Consider the following 18880-nt stretch of genomic DNA (forward strand, 5'->3'; position numbering starts at 1 on the left):
TCTGGGTACAAAAAGACTAGAACAAAAATACTACTACCACTAGAATCCATCCTCATCTGCACTTTGGATGTCAATAGAGTAAATCTGATACAAAATAGTAAATCTGATACCATGTCTGGGTACAAAAAGACTAGAACAAAAATACTACTACCACTAGAATCCATCCTCATCTGCACTTTGGATGTCAATAGAGTATGGCTCGAATCCTTTGTTGTAGTCCCCGTCAATGTTGTGTAACCCCTCTCCTCAATCGTGGTCGTCTGGATCTCTGCAGCTCCAGAGCTCGATCGATAGAAGTGCCAGTAGTGGTCGAATGAGTGGGGGCCGAGCTGTGTAGGGATGGTTGCTCCTCTGGCTGTCCCATATCTAGTGAAAAGAAATCTATAATCTGTCTCTAGGACCATCTCTCTCTAGCTCTCTGTAGTAAATTGTCTCTATAACTGTGTAACTCAAGTAGATAAAGCCCAAGACATCTTTGATCCTCATAATTGTGTGTCCATGTAGCCGCGCCGAATCACAAACCCATCTGGTGTGAGGTGGAGAAGATGCTCTCTATAGCAAGCCATCTTCGTGCCCAACTCCTCCGGTGGCTCTATCCATGTCCTACTGGTATCCAACTGCATCAAGTCCTGAGGAATGAGTCTAGTAATCTCCACCCATGTAAGAGACATCGAGGGTGCTTGAAGAGAGTATTGGAAAGGGGGAAGCCTATCCATGGTGAAGCCATGCGACTGAAACCATGATGTCCTCTGTGCATACCAGCATGAAGTGTCCCCCTCAAGAGCTAACTGCTTGCAGGACTCAAGGGCCAATCTAGCATATATGTCTCTAGTAGTATCCCACAAGCTGTGCACAAAGGAGACTGATGTGGTAAGCGCTTGAATCTCCATAGAAGGGGCAGCTAGCTCTGCTCGAATGATAGCGTGGGGTACGGAGGCCTTCGCTTTGATCAGTCGAGAGATCATAGATACCAAGGGCCTCTCCATATGTCTCCAACCATCCTGGCCTACAGAAGGTCCCCATATATGCACCCCATACAACATAGCTGAGGTTACTATAGTATTAAAGAGCCATAACTTTGTCCGAGATTTCTGGAGCTGAACCTGCAAACACATCCTGTCCAAGCCTCCCGAGGTCGCATAAGCTCTAGTTAGTCTAGTCTTTGCTGCTCTCCTCAAAGAAAACCTCGGCCCAATGAAGACAACCCCAAGGTAAGTGTATGCATCTATGTACTCTACAATCTCCTGACCATATGTGAAGGTCAATGATGATCTCTTGATCCACTGTGTGGTGCTAAACACAATAACCTTGGTTTTACCAAGGTTTACAGACAATCCACTATCCTACGCAAAATTGTGTAATGCATCCAACTGTCGCTGCATAACCTCTGGTGAGTCAGAGATCAACACAATATCATCACATATAACAACAATGGGATGCACGTCCTTGCCAACTGGGCAACTCTATCACCCTCTCTGTCAATGTAATCAGACACCTCATCAACATACATACCAAATAGAGTAGGAGACAATGGGCAACCATGTTTCACCCCAATGGTGGAGTGAACTAAATCAAATATCCCCTTGGGGGTGTGTAGCTCTCGGTACCATGTCGAAGGCTTTGCGGAAATACACAAAGTTACAATAAATCCGTCTCCCATGTGACTTGCGCTCCTCAATGATGGCTCTGAGTGTCAGAATATGATCAAGAGTGAAGAAACCCCTTCTAAAACCGGTCTGGCCCTTTGTCCGTACACCCTCACCCTCTGCCCAATTACTCAACCGCTACTCAACAATGGATGCATACAACCGTGCCAATGTGTGCCCAACCATGATAGTGCGGTAATTCCCAGGCTCTATAGAATCACCTGCCTTGAAATTAGGCACAATAGTAGAAAATCTCCAAGTCTCAAGTAACCCCTCACACACGGCACAATTGAACAACACTGCAAGAACCTCTACCAACATATCTCTAGCATGTATAAAGTGCTCTGCTACTAGACCATCATGATCATATGCCCTGCTCCTCATCCCGTCAATGGCTCTTTTTACCATCTCAATGGTAAAGAAGGTGTTGATAGGTGGACATGGCTCTGTAGGATCTGGAAGGGGATCTTGTCCAGCAACTGTATATAACGATGTCGCATACTGGCCCCACACATCATCAAGAGAAGTAATCACTGGGGGAGGGGAGTGCTCATGAAAGAATTGTCATGCCTCTCCTAAGTCTCTGCTCAAGAACAACTCATATAAGTCTCGCTCCATCTCGGCCAAGTAAGCTCGTTTCTTCCGTCCCACAAGGCGCCGGGAAGCAATCCGAGACTGTCTGTAAGTGATGACTCCTAAAAGAAGATCTCTCTGAGCTGGGGGACTCTCATCTCTCATCACTCATCGAATCAACCAATCTCGGTCTTGCTCCAAGAATGTCGTCTCCGACCCGGCTAAGTGTGTCGGTATGTCTCTAATGTTGTATCGTGCAGTGTCTCAATCAGTAAAGTCATGCACTCCTCCACTAAGAGGCCAAGACTGGCTGTGCATAGAGAACTATACCGACCCGGTTGAGTGTGTGGGTATACCTCCAATGCTGCACCATGGAGTGTCTTAGTCAATAAAGTGGTGCACTCCTCCACTGAGAGGCCAGGACTACATGTGCATAAACAGCTATAGGTCTCCTCTGTATATAGGCCTCTTTTTCAAGAATTTCAACTTCTCTTCCAAGGAGGGGAAGCGTAGTATGAGAGCTATCTCTTCTCTTTTTTCCACTCCTTCACTTCAACTTCAAGTTTTGATATCCGCTTGTTGGTGATCAAGAACTTCATGTTGAGAGGGAGGCAAGCCATAGCTACTCGAGAGGCCATGTCAAAGGGGGTCAATGGGTAGCCCAATGGAAGGAGACCATGAGAGAGAGAGAGAGAGAGAGAGAGAGAGAGAGAGAGACTAAAACAACCAAAAAAATACAAGAAACTCTAAAAAACAGCAAGAAACGCTTCTAAAACCTTCAAAAATAGAGAAAATCAACTTTGAAAATTTTAAAAACAGCACCACATTTGAAACCCTAAAAAACTGGAAAAAAAATAGTGAAGAAACCGTTAAAAAAAATGGTAAAATCAATTTCAAAACCCTACAAAACAACAAGAAACAATGACAACCCTAATAACAACAAAAATAGTGGCAAAACCTTTAAAAAAAAGCAAAAAAAACAGTTTTGAAACCCTAACAATAGTTAAAAAAACAATGACGAAACCCTAAAAACAACAAAAACACAATGCCAAAACCCTTAGAAAATCAAAAAACGGTATCGAAACTCTGACAACAGTTTTTTTTAAAACGACAAAACCCTAAAAACAACCAAGAAGAGGTCACAAAGCCCTAAAAATAGTAACTCCAAACCCATGGGGAGAGAGAGAGAGAGAGAGAGAGAGAGAGAGAGAGAGAGAGAGAGAGAGAGAGACCTTTTTATTGTTTGTGAGACCGAAGTCAGCATATGAGACAAATCAAGTAGACGTGTGTGTATCCTCTGTCTATTAGAAAAGACAATAATTCAGATTGATACAAAATAAAAGAGAGGACGTCTCGTGGGTGATGAGATCTATGGGGGGTGGGTGGAGCTCTAGTATTAGGGATATGTACATGTCTATATATTGAGGGTAGTACAACCATGTAAATGCATCAATCTCTCCCAAAGCCACCTCTCTCTGTAGTCGGGCTCAGAGAGAGAGAGAGAGAGAGAGAGAGAGAGAAATGAAATGAAATCAAATGTTATATTAACGTCTTTAAAAGGCCAAATTGACCTATGAGACCAAAAAGTTACAATTGGTGAATCTGATACCATGTCTGAGTACGGATACCAAGTTATAATGAACTAACACAAAAACACTAAGGCACTAAGGAGAGAGGAAATAAGGGGGGGAGGGAAGGGGGAGGGGGGTTTGTGGGTTCAGATGAAATCTCTCATCGGTCGCTGTCGGATCTCATCGACTTCCTCCATGGTCAGAACTCTGGTTGGGCGTCTTGCATGTCGAGCTACAGTGACCTGTATCATCTGCTGCAACCTTCGTCGGTAGTGGGAGACCCCCCGAGGTCATGGACGTCTGGATCTACCAAGTTCAGTGGCTCTGTCAAGCAGTGTACTTCTAGTATGAGTAGGCTGTAGTGACTACTCTGCTTGCTCTCTTTGTCTGGTGTAAAGAACTCTGTGATTTGTCGCTGAGACTGTCTTTCCCCTGATGTCCTATAAGCTCTCCCTAAGTCTGCGCAGCTCTAGCAGGCACAATCCGAGACACTTCTGATCCTTGCATCTCATGACTCTAGAAAAAGGTTCGAACCCTTCTCTGAAGAAGCAGTGGAATCGTCCGCATATCTCATAGTATGCCGAGGTGTAGTGCAGTTCTGTCTCTGGCTCTAAGTTACATAGATGACATATTCTGGCTCCTGCCGGCACCCCTCAAAATCGGCCAATCTTGATCTGGAGCTAATGTGAGGATGTGCGTATCTGTCCAATAGCGCATCTTATTCCATGAGATAAGTGTGTATCCCTGTATGGTGGCCTAGTCACAAAGCCGTCCTCCGTGAGTTGCAAAAGATGCTCTCTGTAGAAGGCCATCTTCGTGCCCAACTCTTGTGTCAACTGTATCCATGTGCTTCTGGTATTTAGCTGAATCAGATCCTGACGTATGAGCCTGGTGATCTCTGTCCGTGTGAGAGACAAGGAGGGTACATCCAAGGAGTATTGAAGCAGAGGTAATCTATCCATGTTGAGACCATGCGACTGGAACCATGATGCCATCTGTCCATACCAACATGCTGTATCGCCTTGTAGAGCTAGTTGTCAAGATTACTCCAGGGCAAGCCGAGCGTATCTGTCTCTAGGGAGATCCCATAAACCATGCATAAAGGAAACTGATCTCGTCAGTGCCTCCACTACGAGAAGGGGGGGGGGGGGGGGGGGGGGGGGGGGGGGGGGGGGGGGCTAGCTTGGCTTGGATAATCTCATGTGGTACTATGGCCTTAGCCCGAACAATCCACTGTCACGAGCAAATGTATGCAGAGCATCCAAATGACATTGCATCCCCTCTGGGGAGTCTAAATCAACACAATATCATCAGCATATAGCAACAGCAGAATCCATGTCCCTGCTAGCTGAGCCCCCCTGTCTCCTTGCCAATCTACATAGTCTGAAAACTCATCCACATACATCCCAAAAAGAGTCGGGGATAGTGGGCATCCCTGCATTACTCCAATAGTGGAGTGGACCATGTAAGACATTCCCTCAATGGTGCGTACCCGTCCCGTCACTGTCCTGTATAAAGCAAGAATACCCCATATCAGCTCTATGGGCATACCCATGTTCGGTGGTCTGTGTATAAGTCTAGCTCTCAGCATTGTGTCAAAAGCTTTGCGGAAATCCACAAAGCTACAATAGATTCTCTTGCCATGGTGTCTACCCTCCTCAATAATAGCTTTGAGTGTCAGAATCTGGTCAAGAGTCGAGAAACCTCTCCTGAAACCTGCTTGCCCTCGTGGTCTTATTCCCTCTCGCTGTGCCCATCTACTCGGCTCCTGCTCAAGGACGGATGCATACAACCTAGCTAATGTGGGGCGGAGGAATGTGCAAAAAAGGAAGAAAGAAGAGAGAGGGAGAGCTCAAAATTGATAACCTCACTACATCAAGATTTAAACCACACTAGATACAAAAACTAGAAAACCTCAATCTTTACAGTTGAGTCCATTGGCCATGAGTATCTTCTTTGTACAAAACCAGAAATACAGAACACCTCACTCTTGGAGGCTCCAAATGATAGGGCTGCTGAACTTGTACATAAACATGTTGATAAATTACATGGAATGTATCTACCAGAACAAGATTTTACTGAAAATCTGATAGATGGACCATCGACTCACTCTACCAAAATTTTGTGAGCAGCAGTTGCTCCTCGTCTATAATAGGGTGCTGCTTGTATGTTCTTACAGAAAAGCAACTGCACCCCAACTCCACTGGTTGATATTGTTGTGGGACTTGGACAAAAGAATAAATGATAATGAAGCTGAAGGAGTTCCTCCTGCATGCTGGAAGCAAATGCAGATATTAAGGCAATCCCCTTGTACTGTCCTTTTCCCCTGCACCACTTGACAAGCTCTGGTTTGAGCAGTGTCTGTGCTACCCGAATCCTACTATTGGCCAAAATATTCCTTGGGTCCTCACAGCACCTTGTCAATGGGAGCCTCTAAAGGCAGAGGATTCAGCCTAATTGGTATGCATTGGCATCTCACACATTTAACTTGGAGAATCCTCCTCACTATCCTCACTCGCATCGCTGCAAAAACAAGAAAACTTGGCCGCATAAGATACACTACGTACTGGATATTGCAACTATAACATGATTACCCATTTTTTATACCTATGCTCTTGCTGCTTAGAGATGCGCCTGGCATCAAGCCCAGTTAAAAACTTCTGAGAAGCAGCAATAGCCTCCGTCCCTGGTAAAAATTTAAAGATAAAAGTGTTAATCAAGCTTATTTTTCAAATGTGTCCAAAATACATATGCAGCTTGTTTATCTATGCGATCAACAGGAAAATACAAATACCTTTACTGAGTTGCATAACATGAAAGACACATCGTTCTGCCGCCATACGAACAGGAGTACTGCTGTCCTTTACTAAATCCCCGAGCACCGGACCCAAGTTATTGATAAATGGGCTCACCATATCCACATTTGCCTGTAGATTCAAACTCTCTCAGTACCATGGGGAACGACTAGAACCACGCACTTTTAATCAGAAATATATAAGTTTGTGTAACTTAAAGCAATGGAGTACAGTTTGTATGAAACTCGCCTTGGCAATGGATTTCAGGCTACTCAAGGCTCGTCTACGTACATCACTAGAATAATCCTTCAAGAATGCTACAATAAGAGGCATCAGTTCTGTAAAAGAAGGCCCAGCATGATGCGTCTTTGCCTGATATACCATAAGCCTGCCCAAAGCCTTCGCAGCAGACTCACGTACAGGAACCTTTCAACAGAAGAGGGGGCCAAGTTAATCCAACAACAAAGGTAACTTTAAAAGGGTTCTATAATTGCAGATTGGCGTACCTTGTCATCTCGACTTCGGGCTTTGATAATATCAAGCACCATCGATAGTAAAGCAGCTGAAGAAAAAATTGGAGAGGCAGCATGCCGCAAAACTGAGGCTATTGCAAGGATTGCACCATGGCGTGCCACCCATCCTGGTGATTGCCCAAGGGTGGACAATCCATTCAACCATGCTTTGAGTTCATCCTCTTTCAGAAACTGCAAGAAAGAATTTACAGCTTTGTATTAAGATTAAAGAGACCGACTACTTTTCAACAGTTAACCAGGAAAGAGAGATCTTCACATTTTGAAGTGTCTGCCTAGAGACTAGACTTAACTAATCGCTCATTTCCTCTCATAACCTATAGAGGCCTATATGTGCAGCAGTGTTGTAAGGCGTATAGAAATTGATGAATGCTTGCGTACAGAGTTCACAAGTAGCAATTCACCTGTGAAACCATGCCCAAAGCCCTGGCTGCTGAACCTCTGACTTCATCCTCATCAGAGGGAAGAAACTCTTGCAGACTTAACACTCGGGTCAACACTGGAGCACTCAAATTTTTTCCCGCATGTTTAAGAACACCCTTCAATGCAATCAGCATGGCCTCCTTCACACCTCCATCGGATGTCTGCAACATTAGAAGAAGTTACCAGAATCCACAATTGAGCATTGTTGATGCAGACACAGGAATAGTACAAACAGAACTCGTACCTGAAGACCATTCAAAAGATCGCCTACTAAAGGATCTACACGTGTACTAAGAGATGCCAGCTTGCCGAGTGCCAATGCCGATCTAGAACGTACAGGTCTATACAAAACCAAGAAAAGTAATTGATGCAAAACACAGAATAACTTTGCATGTTCCTCCTTAATATAAACAAGGAGAGAATCACACATGTTTATTTATTTAATTGTATTTAAAGGCAGAAGTACAAACCTTGCATTATCCTGAAGGCATTTGATAAAAGTTGTCTGCAGTTGTGGCAGAAAAGGTTTCAGAGCAAGGCCACCTTTGCTTATAATGATACCGAGTGTTGCTAGAATTGCGCTTTTGACTTGCCAAGGATATCTATCTCCTATAATACGAATTAAAGGGCTGCAACAGAAAAACAACAGCTTTATATAATATACATCCTAGAACGGCAATAAAGAGAGCGAATATCAGGGATAGCATAGAACACTTCCCCATACCCTGTTACAGGAACAACGAACGGCTTCAATGCATCAGGACTAGTAACATCAATTAACTCCCCTAAGCCTTCAGCTGCCTGCTCCCTCAACTCAGCAGATCCACTCATCAGACCCTGAGAAATGGAGGAATACAGTTTCACCACTCGAGTTCCAATATTGGAAAAGATAGCAACAGATCCAACGAAATTCTTAACATATACACCTGCAAGAATATTGGAAGGACAGGCTGCAATGCCTTTGGAAGACAGAACCCAGGAATTGTGATTGGAACACCCTGCAAAAACATAAAAGAAGTGACACAGGGATCTTTACCCACACATCCTTAAGCAAGCCTAGCTGAAATCAGCACATCGATATTTCTAAACCTTCCGTTTCCGTCGCTCCTTGTCTCTGGCTGTTGACACGGCATCTCTGAGAACTTTGACATGATTTGGCAAATTTTCCTTTGCTATGGAGCCCGTCACACTAGAAAGTGCTTCCCAAGCCGCCTGATAAAAAAGCATGATCAGTAAGATTAACCAATTCTACTCATATAAAGACGAGTGTCGGAACTTACTGTGACTGTTAGACTGTCAGAATCTGTTAGCATGACCACCAAAATGGTGATCAGGTTAGGAACTTCCTCTGAAAGATCCAGCTTGCTGTTTTTAAAGAGAAACCCAACCAAATATGCGCTTCCTCTTCTTACTTGAACCTGAATGAGCACAGACAAAGCCAACCAAAACACTTTAGACCCGTGAATGGACAGCCTCAAAAACTGGCATGCTTCAATCTATAAACCACACTAAGCACGTTATAATCCTCCATGGGGAATCACAAAACATTTCCCAACCTGGGTGTCACTAAGACCTCGCACAAGCTCCGAAATCAGCAGATAAAGACCCTCGTCATCTATGACCATAGCCACTGTTTCTGCAGCCTTTCTTGCAATCGGCTCCATACTCTGATTTACACAAGCCACCAGCACAGGATTTGAAAATAAATTCATTCAATGAAGTGCATCACTTCTAATAACCCTTCTCCGAGTAACGAACGAATGAAAGATGAATAAAACAATACTTGCCTGTTCCTTGTTACCCATTGCAGCTATTAAAGGTGGTAAAACAGTGGCCAAGTGAGAGTTCAAACCAGATCCAGCAACTTCTGCCAACGCTCCCAATGCATGCGCATTCAAGGAACTGCAAGAGCAAATCCACAAAATATCCAACATAAAGATCTCATGTTAAAGTTAGCTGACAGCTATGAGATGTGTAATGAATCAGAATGCACTCTGTAATACCTATATCTGTCTTTCACGTGAAAACGCTCCCCCAACCCCCTCAACCCCCCACGCACCCAAAAAAATAAAATTAAAAAAATCAACTGTCGTGGCAAGAAATCTACAGCTCAGCAGGTAATCGAAGGGTTAAAGATCTTCCAAATGAAAAATCTCACTTTCTAAACCATTATAAACACCACTTTATTGTATCTGTTGAAAATGCATCAATGGCACGTAGAAATGTAATACATCAGTGAAAAGAACTTACGTTAGAGGTGGTTTCACCAACTTCGGTAAAATGTGGGGAAGCACAGCCGCAGTGCGGACACTGATACATAGCAATCGAAAAATCCAATCAGGATCAAACGAGCTGAGGAAAACTTAGCAAAAATCAAAATACACCCATCCAGCTTACCTGAGAATTTGCTTTAAACCATCAAGAGCTGTTTCTGAAGTTTCTTCCGTTTCCAACGCATTCAACAGGTTAGGAACAATCTCATCCACTGCCTGCATTCCTGCGCTCTGCAGACACACTCAACGTGATTAATTAAGCAGGTAAATCACCTGCACACATTCTAACAGATAGAACCCACTACTCACCTTAAAAAGGGTGCTGAATGCTAATCCTGCCGCTTCACGCACTTCTGAAACACTGTTTAAGCAAATGTTATCAGCTTAACATTTACATTCGTTAAAAAAAAACACAAGCCAAATAATAATCTGTCATTTGGATGCAAACATTAGATAACAGCCTTCTAGCTGCTGCATAAGAAAGCTTTTGGCACATGGATAATAGCATTGACCTTGAGTGTACACAATATGATCTTAGAACCTGGAAATTTGAAATGGATGTCCATGATTCACCATACCTATCACAAAGAGCATCCCGTATGGTTGGTATGAGGCTGCTCATATAAGCAAAAAGCTGATCCTTCCCGGCACTTGACAACACCTCACTCAGACCAATGCAAACACCCTGTGTAAAATAGCACATCAATTTTGGTTAAACAAAGTCAGAAAACCCTTATTGGCATCAGTTGATGAGTATGCATCATACATGTTATGGCTATATCTCTGCTCAAGTGACCGGTACAACTCTAACTGTAATCCTCCTCAAACTCCCACTCTTACAAAGTGTGAGGGTCCTCATCTGTATCGCCCTCTAAACCCATCATCATACCATCAGTTCTAGGGCATGGTCCCAGAGCCCAGTGCCTCCTATGTGAGTGGTGTGGTGGAGGGAGCTGCTAATGGAGGCGACTCCCAAGTGCATCTACTGGTGCCGAGGGTCCAACTGGTAGATGCCCTCATATACATGGTTGAAATCATGTATGAAGTATATAGCGGTATGAGGTGTTTGTCACATATGGGTGACGTGGCATGGCACTGGACATGGGGCAGGAGTACACACACACCCTGGCTGGCAGCCTGCCCGGAAAACCCGCAGACAATGACACGTGGTGTCACAAGCCGGGCACCACGTGCCAATAGAAAAGAACAGACTGAACAGACTTTTAGCACTTCAATAAAAACCGAAAGGGGCACCAGTCTTTGGGGCCAATATCTCTAGGCACGGAACTCCGCCAAGCCGTGTCGAATCAATTGTGAACTGTGAACTGTTTTGAAGTGAATCTCTGCTTTGTCGCGGTAGAATCTTGACTTGAAGTGTCCAAGTTTGTTACAGTGGTATCAGAGCACGGCCGATTTCTCTTCTACCGGGAAATCCGATCCTTTTCTCACGGCACTTATGGATTCCAACAACGAACAATCGACTTCCTCTGCATCTGGGGATGCGGGAAGAGATCACGAAGAAAATTCTCACGAAGAGTACGGCCCGCCTCGGCCTACTCATACGGAGATTGAAGACATGGAACGTCGACAATTGGTTGACGACGCGACAAAGATGATGATCAATGTTGCGAACGATCCGAAATTTGCAAAATTTTTGACTCAGATGTCCTTCAACGAGGTGCAACGCCCAGTGGTTGGCAGAATGCCATGGAGCCACCCCTCAAACCGGCACTCAAGAAACCTCCCACTCCGAGGATGTTTACAGAGCAAGAATTGGAAGAGGTGGTTGATACACGGATTACTCAGCTTTTTGACGCGAGCAACAAAGCCAAAAAGCACGACAAAAAGCAAAAGAAAAGAGCTGACTTCTCGGGTTATTTGAGGTCGTCAATCTACTTTTGCCTTGATAAGAAAGCAGAAGAAGCGTGTGCAACTTGAAGGAGTATCTTGTTCTTCTTCTTCTACTTCTTCTTCTGACAGTTCTTCTAGCTCTTCTAACTCAAGCGAAGAAGACAAGAAAGGGAAAAAGCTAAGAAAAAAGCAAAGCTTCGGAAAGGGCAAAAAAAGGCAAAGAAGCCTAAGTTTCGCCCAGTTTCTGATGGTTCTACAGAGGACTAGTCTTCAGATGGTACGGACTTTGACGATCACAGATTTTATGCAAAGAAGAAGCATTTCTATAAAGCGAACCAATATGACTTCCTCGAGGATAAAAGCAAGAAACTTCAAGAATTTAAAGGTGGACAATCAATTAAGTTTGACACTTTTTCTGGATTCCGAGATGCTTCAAGGGCTTTGGCTACAGCAATTTGATATAGCTTTCTCTGGAGGGCATTACTCAAAGCACTTCAAGATTCGCAGGGCTACCTCTTTCTTCAAGGGGAAATGCTCCAACATGGTGGTCCACTCTTTTATTGAACAAGAAAGCGCCAGTTAAATGGCTGAAATTTAAAAGGCGTTTTATTTCTTGTTGGCTGACTCGAGGTACGAACGAGATATACGAACTGCTTGAAATCATCTTCAGACGACCAAGAGAGATTCTTTGGATGCATATTGCGAGAGATTTTGGAGCTCTTTTCTACCCGCTTCTTCATTTAAGAAGATCTTGTTTAAAAAACAGATTGAGCGGCTTTGCTCCGGACTTCCCATGGAGATCCGAGATCACAAAAGTCAAAATCTATTCAAGAACTGACGGGGCATGCGAAACGGGGTTTTGCCACACATTCAGGCAACCTAACTTACCCCACAGATGAGATCATGACTGAGACAACCGAACAGACTTCTATATGAAAGTAGAAAGAAGAAGAACCCCCAAGAAAAGAAAGATAAGGATTCACGACCCCGGCTCACTCTTCAAGGGAGGGCCAACTACATCAAAGAGGAAGCAGTTCCAGATTGCATGGGTACTGACCCAAGCACGATTGATGAAAGTACAGAACTTTGCCGAGCTTGGGGCAAAGTGAAAGACAAAGAAGCGCTGATTTTCTTTGACGAGGGAGCCAAGGCCAACTTCATTTCACCTGAATTGGCGGCGTGGCTCGAGATTACACCCGATCAGATGGGAACACAAGCAGAGGCAGTTCTAGCGGCACCGGACAGGGACGTGGCCATTACACCTGTCATTGGCAAACTTCGGTTGCATTGTCAGGGGTATTTGGGGCACGAGGACTTCTAAATAATGCCCTTGGAAGGTTGTGATATCCTCTTGGGAGTCCCCTCGTACCATAAGGACAACGTCGTGATCGAATATCGGGCAAAGAAAGCGACATTGACTACTCAAAAGGGCCGAATTGTTGTACTTGATGTGAAAGAAAGCGACATTGACTACTCAAAAGGGCCGAACCATTGTACTTGATGTGAAACTTAAGGGCGAGTCTGTCCCTATTGTATTGGCTTCGACCGTTTCAAAATTAATGAAATCGAGTCTGTTCGTTTACTCTATCTTTCTGAAAGAGTTGAATGATGAACATAGGACAAATACATCTAACCTTGATAAAGAATGCCAAGATTTTCTCCACACATGTTGATTGCTTTTTTTAGGGCCTGCCAAGCGAGTTGCCACCAGCTCGTCGTGAGGATCATACCATTGATCTGATACATGGAAGCACACCACCGAACAGGCCACCTTACCATGTAAGCCGAGCCTAGAATGAAGAAATTATGAACCAATTGAAAGACCTCTTGAAACAAGGTCTTATCCAGCAGAGCACTTCACCTTACTGCTCTCCGGTGTTGTTGGTTTTGAAAAAAGACGGATCTTGGAGAATGTGCATTGACTATAGAGCTCTCAACAAAATCACCATCAAGAACAGATTTCTGATTACTAGGGCCGATGATAATCTTGACCGACTGTCACAAACTAAGAAGAAGTCCTACCCACTTATGCGGACCCCGTTTGATGGGATCCCAGTGACAAAGGAATTAAAATAAAGCACGACCCACCCACACACACGCACACAGTTGATGACGTGGCAGCAATACAAACGCTTCGGAAATCACGCTGACAACGCTGACGTGGCAGGCCGTACACATTTCCGCCTTTTGTATTGACAAGGGCTCATTCTCTCGCATGCTTCCTAGAGAAGGTACAGAGTCTGGAGTACCGGCTTGTACAGTGTTGATGCAATATAAAGAAATACCAAAAGGGGCGCCAAGGTTTGGGGCCAATACTCTTTGTGAATTCCACCACTCCGTGTCGCATGTCGTCTGTCTCTTTCAATTCAATTGTTATTGAAGTGCTAAAAGTCTATTCAATCTGTTATTTTCTATTGGCACATGGTCCATGTCTTGTGACACCGACTACAGGGATCCTCTTGTTTCAGCAGGATCGACCTGAAGAGCGGATATCATCAGATCCGAATCGTGCCAGAAGATGCCTACAAGACAGCTTTTCGGACGACCTTCGGTTTATTTGAATTTTGGTGATGCCTTTTGGCCTTACCAATGCTCTAGTGACCTATAACCGAATGATGGACAGGATTTTCAGAGAGTACAGATCTTTTGTGGGCACTTTCTTTGATGACACTATTGTTTTCTCCAAGGATGAGGCAGAGCATAGAGAACATCTGCTACAGGTCTTTTAGGCATTGCGGGATCACAAGTTGGTGATCAATGCAAAGAAGAGTGAATTTTTCCTACGAGAGATACACTTTTTGGGACACATTGTCTCAGCAGTAGCAGATGTACCCGGCCAAGATTGAGACTATACGTGATTGGCCCAATTTGAAGAATGTCCATGAAGTTAGAAGCTTCTTGGGCTTATGTTCTTACTACCGACGGTTCATTAGAAATTTTGCAGAGGTTGCTTCCCCTTTGCATATCTTGACATAAAAAGGAGTCCATTTCTTGTGGGGACCCACAGAGGTGACTGCCTTTCAGACACTGAAAGAGAAATTGACTACAAGACCTGTTTTGACTTTGCCGAATTTGCAGCAGTCATTTGAAGTATATTGTGATTCTTGTGGTCATAGTCTGGGTGCGGTCTTAATGCAAGAAGGCCATGTCATTGCCTATGAGAGCCGATTGTTTTCAAGGCCGGAATTGACAGCACAGATATATGAGAAAGAGCTTTTGGCGGTTATCCATGCTCTTACTCAATGGCGACATTACCTACACGGAGTCGATTTTACGGTCTTCACAGATCATCAGAGTTTACGCTACTTCTTGTCACATAAGCGGACAAAAGAATTTTGTGGCAAATGCCTTGTCCCGGAAGCCGTTGGTTCTAGTTATTTCCATGATACACCATATAAGCTTCGAGGATATGGTCGATCAGTATGCCACAAACACAGATTTTGTAGATATATTCAGTCGAATACAGAATGGGGAGGTAGTAGCGGGATATTCCATTCGAGATGGCTACTTGATGAAGAAAACGATGTTGTGAGTTACACAGCCATTGAGGTAAAAGGTTCTAACCGAATGCCATTGTCCACCTTTTATGGGTCACCACTGCATTGATACCACCTTGAAAGGTGTGGAGAAATATTTCTTTTGGCCGAGACTCAAGAAGGATGTAGACGATTTTGTACGCATTTGCTTGGTATGCCAGAAAGTCAAGTTTGACAGGCATAAAGCACAGGATTGTTACAGCCTTTACCCATACCCACCGCCCCTAGGAAAGTATTGCAATGGATTTCATTTTTGATCTCCCGAAGACTCAAAGTGGGCACAATGTTATCTCGACTGTTATTGACAGATTTAGCAAGCAAGCTCATTTCATTCCAGTGAAGAAAATAGTCAAGCCGGCTCACTTAGCAAGACTGTTCATTGCCCAGATGTTCAGATTACATGGCATGCCTGAGACAATTGTCTCTAACAGAGATCCCCGATTCACGAGTTTGTTTAGGAAGGCTATTTGGGAGAACATTGGCATGTGGTTGCAGTTCTCGTTATCTTTCCACCCACAGACAGATGGACAATCTGAGATTGCAAATTCAGTCATACTGGATTTATTGAAGTCTTACATCTCGGATCAGAAGACTCAATGGGAAAAGTATTTTCACTTGGTGAAATTTGCCTACAATAACACGATTCACTCTTCGACGGCGAAGGCGCCATTTGAGATTATTGAGGTGCTCCAAAGGTTCCACCCTTCTTAAGCATGAAAGATAAGATTTTTGAAGCCGACTAGTACACAAGGAACTCGGACACAGCTTTTGCCAAGGTCCAAGAGGCTCTACAGAAATCTCAGGAAAGACACAAAAAGACAATAGATCCACATCGTCGCGATTTGAAATTAAAGGAGAACGATTGGGTGCTCTTACATTTTGAGAAGGCACGCCTAAGAAAGAAAAAGGGAAAGGAGCGGCTTTTTCCAAAGCTTAGCATGAGATACTATGGACCTTTCCAGAGAAAAGAAAAGATAAATGATGTCTCCTTTAGATTGAAGCTGCCTGATACTTGGAGAATTCACAATGCTTTTCATGTGAGTCTCTTGAAGCCTTTCAAAGGCGATGTGCCTTTGTATAGATTAGTAGTAGGGCATGTACGCACTTCAGAGGGTCTTTCTACACCAGTTCACTCCACTATTGGGGTGAAGCAGGCTTGCCCGCTTTCTCCTACTCTATTTGGGATGTATGTGGATGAGGTTTCTGACTACATTGAGAGAGATGGGGATAGAGGTGCACCGCTGGCGGGGACATGGATCCCGCTATTGTTATACGCTGATGATATTGTGTTGATCTCCGACTCTTCGGAAGGGATGCAACACCACTTGGATTCTTTGCATAGGTTTGCCCATGAAAGTGGTTTGTCTGTCAACCTTGGAAAAACCAAGGTCATGATATATACCACCCCACTGTGGATCAGGAGGTCAGCGCCCGCATTCACATACGGCCAAGTGAAGGTGGAGTATACAGATGCTTACACTTACCTTGGAGTGGTTTTTAGTGGACCAGCATTCTCGTTAAGGAGAGCAACAGAGACTAGATTGACCAGAGCACATTCAGCATTGGATAGATTGGAGAGAATGTGTTCACACGCTCAGTTTCACGAGCCTCGGACGAAGCTCTGGCTCTTTGACACACTAGTGGCTTTTGCGTTGCTCTATGGAGCTGACATATGGGGGCCTTCATTGGATCGTCACAGGAGGATAGGTGGCACTGATGGATGGGGGGACATGGAGAAGCCCTTGGTCTCTATGATATCGCGGCTCATTAGAGCCAAGGCCTCAATACCACGTGCCATTATCCGCGCAGAGCTAGTCACTAGTAGTTAAGGCGCTCACTAGATCTGTCTCCTTCATACACCGCATGTGGGAACTTCCCAGAGTGTAGCGCGGATAATGTGTCGTGCTCTCTACAGTGTGGGTGTCCCCCAGTGCAATGTGCGTGACAATCTCACTCAACAATTAGAAACTCTCTCAACAGAATGAAATACAAGAAACAATGGATAATAACAGAGACACAGCTGTAGACCAGAACATGTGGACTCGACTAACTCAAAGGACCATGTACAGACTCTGGAGTGGCAGCACACTCCGCTCCAGCCCAAGACTCACAGGTACAAAATAGGGTGTCGAGGCTCAGATGTGCATGGATGGTGTAGCAGTGCTCTGTGTAAGACTCTCTAGACGACTACGTGCAAGATAAGATGGAACTGTCCCAAAACGACTACTGATATGTACAACCATAGGAGCCACCAACGGCCCATAAATGTCCAGCCAGCTAAGTCTATCTCCAAACTGAGTGGTGGTGGTGACCTGGCCACGACGTCCACTAGACCACCGTAGGTACCCTGCCACGTGTCACTCCCAGCCAAAGGGTCCGTCCAATGTGAACCAGACCAACTGTAGCTAACTGTCCAACTGCCTGTCCTATGAAGTGACACTGTAGCACGCTACAGGTTGCCCGCCACAAGACTGGTCACCGTCTCGGTGAGCTAAAACTGAATGAAACTGCAAAAGTAACTATATGTACCATGAAAGATGAGGTAAGAGCACAGTCCTGTCACCCAAGGGAAAGGGTCGTCCCCACTGCTGCTCCAGAAGCTTCCGGATCGGGAGGAGCCATCAGATCAATAGTGTAACCATGCGGGGGCAACTAGAATAGGCGCTTCAGTGAGACGTTTTTTGAGGTAGGTAAATGCTTCGGCCTCAGGTGTTGACCACCGAAAGGGAACAGCAGCACTGGTGAGCTGGGTCAATGGTTGAGCCACCTGTGCATACATACGTATAAACCTGCGATGATAGCCGGTGTGGCCCACAAAGCTCTGAACACCTTTGGGATTTATGGGAGGAGGTAACTTCAAGATGGCCACTATCTTCTCTGGGTCCGGTGCCAAACCTTGAGCAGACACCACATGGCCCAACAGTGTGCCCTCTGTGACCAAAAAATGACATTTGTTCGGATTGAGCTTCAAACGTGCCTCTCTACACCTCAAGAAGACTGCAGAGAGCTGAGCAAGATGCTCCTTTAGATTTTCTACTAGGGTCGAACATTGAGCACCCGAGAAGGTGGAAAAGTCATCCATGAATATGCGAAGGTGATCAGTAAGCAGAGGACAAAAGCTGAGATATACTATGCGATTGAAAGAAGGCGGTGCATTTTTAAGCCCAAAAGACATTCTAGTGTAGATGAAAATACCCCATGGAGTCACAAAAGCTGTTTTGATTTGGTCGTCAGGATGTATTCCTAACTGATTGTAGCCGTTGAACCCGTCCATAAAACTATACAGTACATGGCCAGCGACATCTTCGAGGACTCTCTCAGTAAAAGGTGTCGGAAATCCATCCGGGATTGTGACCTTATTCAGAGCCCGATAGTCGACACAAACTCGAATTTTGTTGGACTGCTTCTTTGGGGCAATAACCATAGGAGACAACCATTCTGAGTGCTCTACTGGTACAATAATACCTGCTTCTTGCATTTTTTCCAACTCGATTTTGACTGCTTCTGCATACTTGGGATTCAGTTTGTAAGCACGTCCTCTGACCGACTTAGCCCCCTCAACCAGAGGAATTATGTGGACTCCTAGCTCTGCTGGGATTCCTTCTAAATCGTGGTAAGACCAGGCAAACACATCTTTGAAAGAGCGCACGAAGGAGATTACCAGGTCAAGTAGACCGGGGTG

General features: G+C 44.6%; 1 protein-coding gene across 2 annotated transcripts in view; it reads right to left on the minus strand.

The window, feature by feature from the left end:
• Positions 1 to 5667: 5667 nt before the first annotated feature.
• ILA (putative protein kinase regulator ILITHYIA) overlaps positions 5668 to 18880 on the minus strand; it is a 125595-nt gene continuing 112382 nt past the window's right edge. For both annotated transcript variants that reach the window (XM_086494064.1, XM_086494065.1), the window contains exons 43-60: positions 10390 to 10496; positions 10121 to 10172; positions 9936 to 10042; positions 9789 to 9848; positions 9326 to 9440; positions 9095 to 9205; positions 8819 to 8956; positions 8628 to 8750; positions 8465 to 8536; positions 8263 to 8375; positions 8009 to 8167; positions 7783 to 7879; positions 7520 to 7699; positions 7092 to 7289; positions 6835 to 7011; positions 6585 to 6717; positions 6398 to 6476; positions 5668 to 6313 (exon numbers count right to left, since the gene is read on the minus strand). In XM_086494064.1, the coding sequence (XP_086350190.1) occupies positions 6274 to 6313; positions 6398 to 6476; positions 6585 to 6717; positions 6835 to 7011; positions 7092 to 7289; positions 7520 to 7699; positions 7783 to 7879; positions 8009 to 8167; positions 8263 to 8375; positions 8465 to 8536; positions 8628 to 8750; positions 8819 to 8956; positions 9095 to 9205; positions 9326 to 9440; positions 9789 to 9848; positions 9936 to 10042; positions 10121 to 10172; positions 10390 to 10496 (2061 nt within the window). In that variant the 3' untranslated portion in view covers positions 5668 to 6273. The remainder of the gene's footprint in view (positions 6314 to 6397; positions 6477 to 6584; positions 6718 to 6834; positions 7012 to 7091; positions 7290 to 7519; positions 7700 to 7782; positions 7880 to 8008; positions 8168 to 8262; positions 8376 to 8464; positions 8537 to 8627; positions 8751 to 8818; positions 8957 to 9094; positions 9206 to 9325; positions 9441 to 9788; positions 9849 to 9935; positions 10043 to 10120; positions 10173 to 10389; positions 10497 to 18880) is intronic.

This window comes from Adiantum capillus-veneris, chromosome 21, assembly GCF_014529385.1.
Source record: "Adiantum capillus-veneris isolate H3 chromosome 21, ASM1452938v2, whole genome shotgun sequence".
Taxonomy (NCBI): Eukaryota; Viridiplantae; Streptophyta; class Polypodiopsida; order Polypodiales; family Pteridaceae; genus Adiantum; species Adiantum capillus-veneris.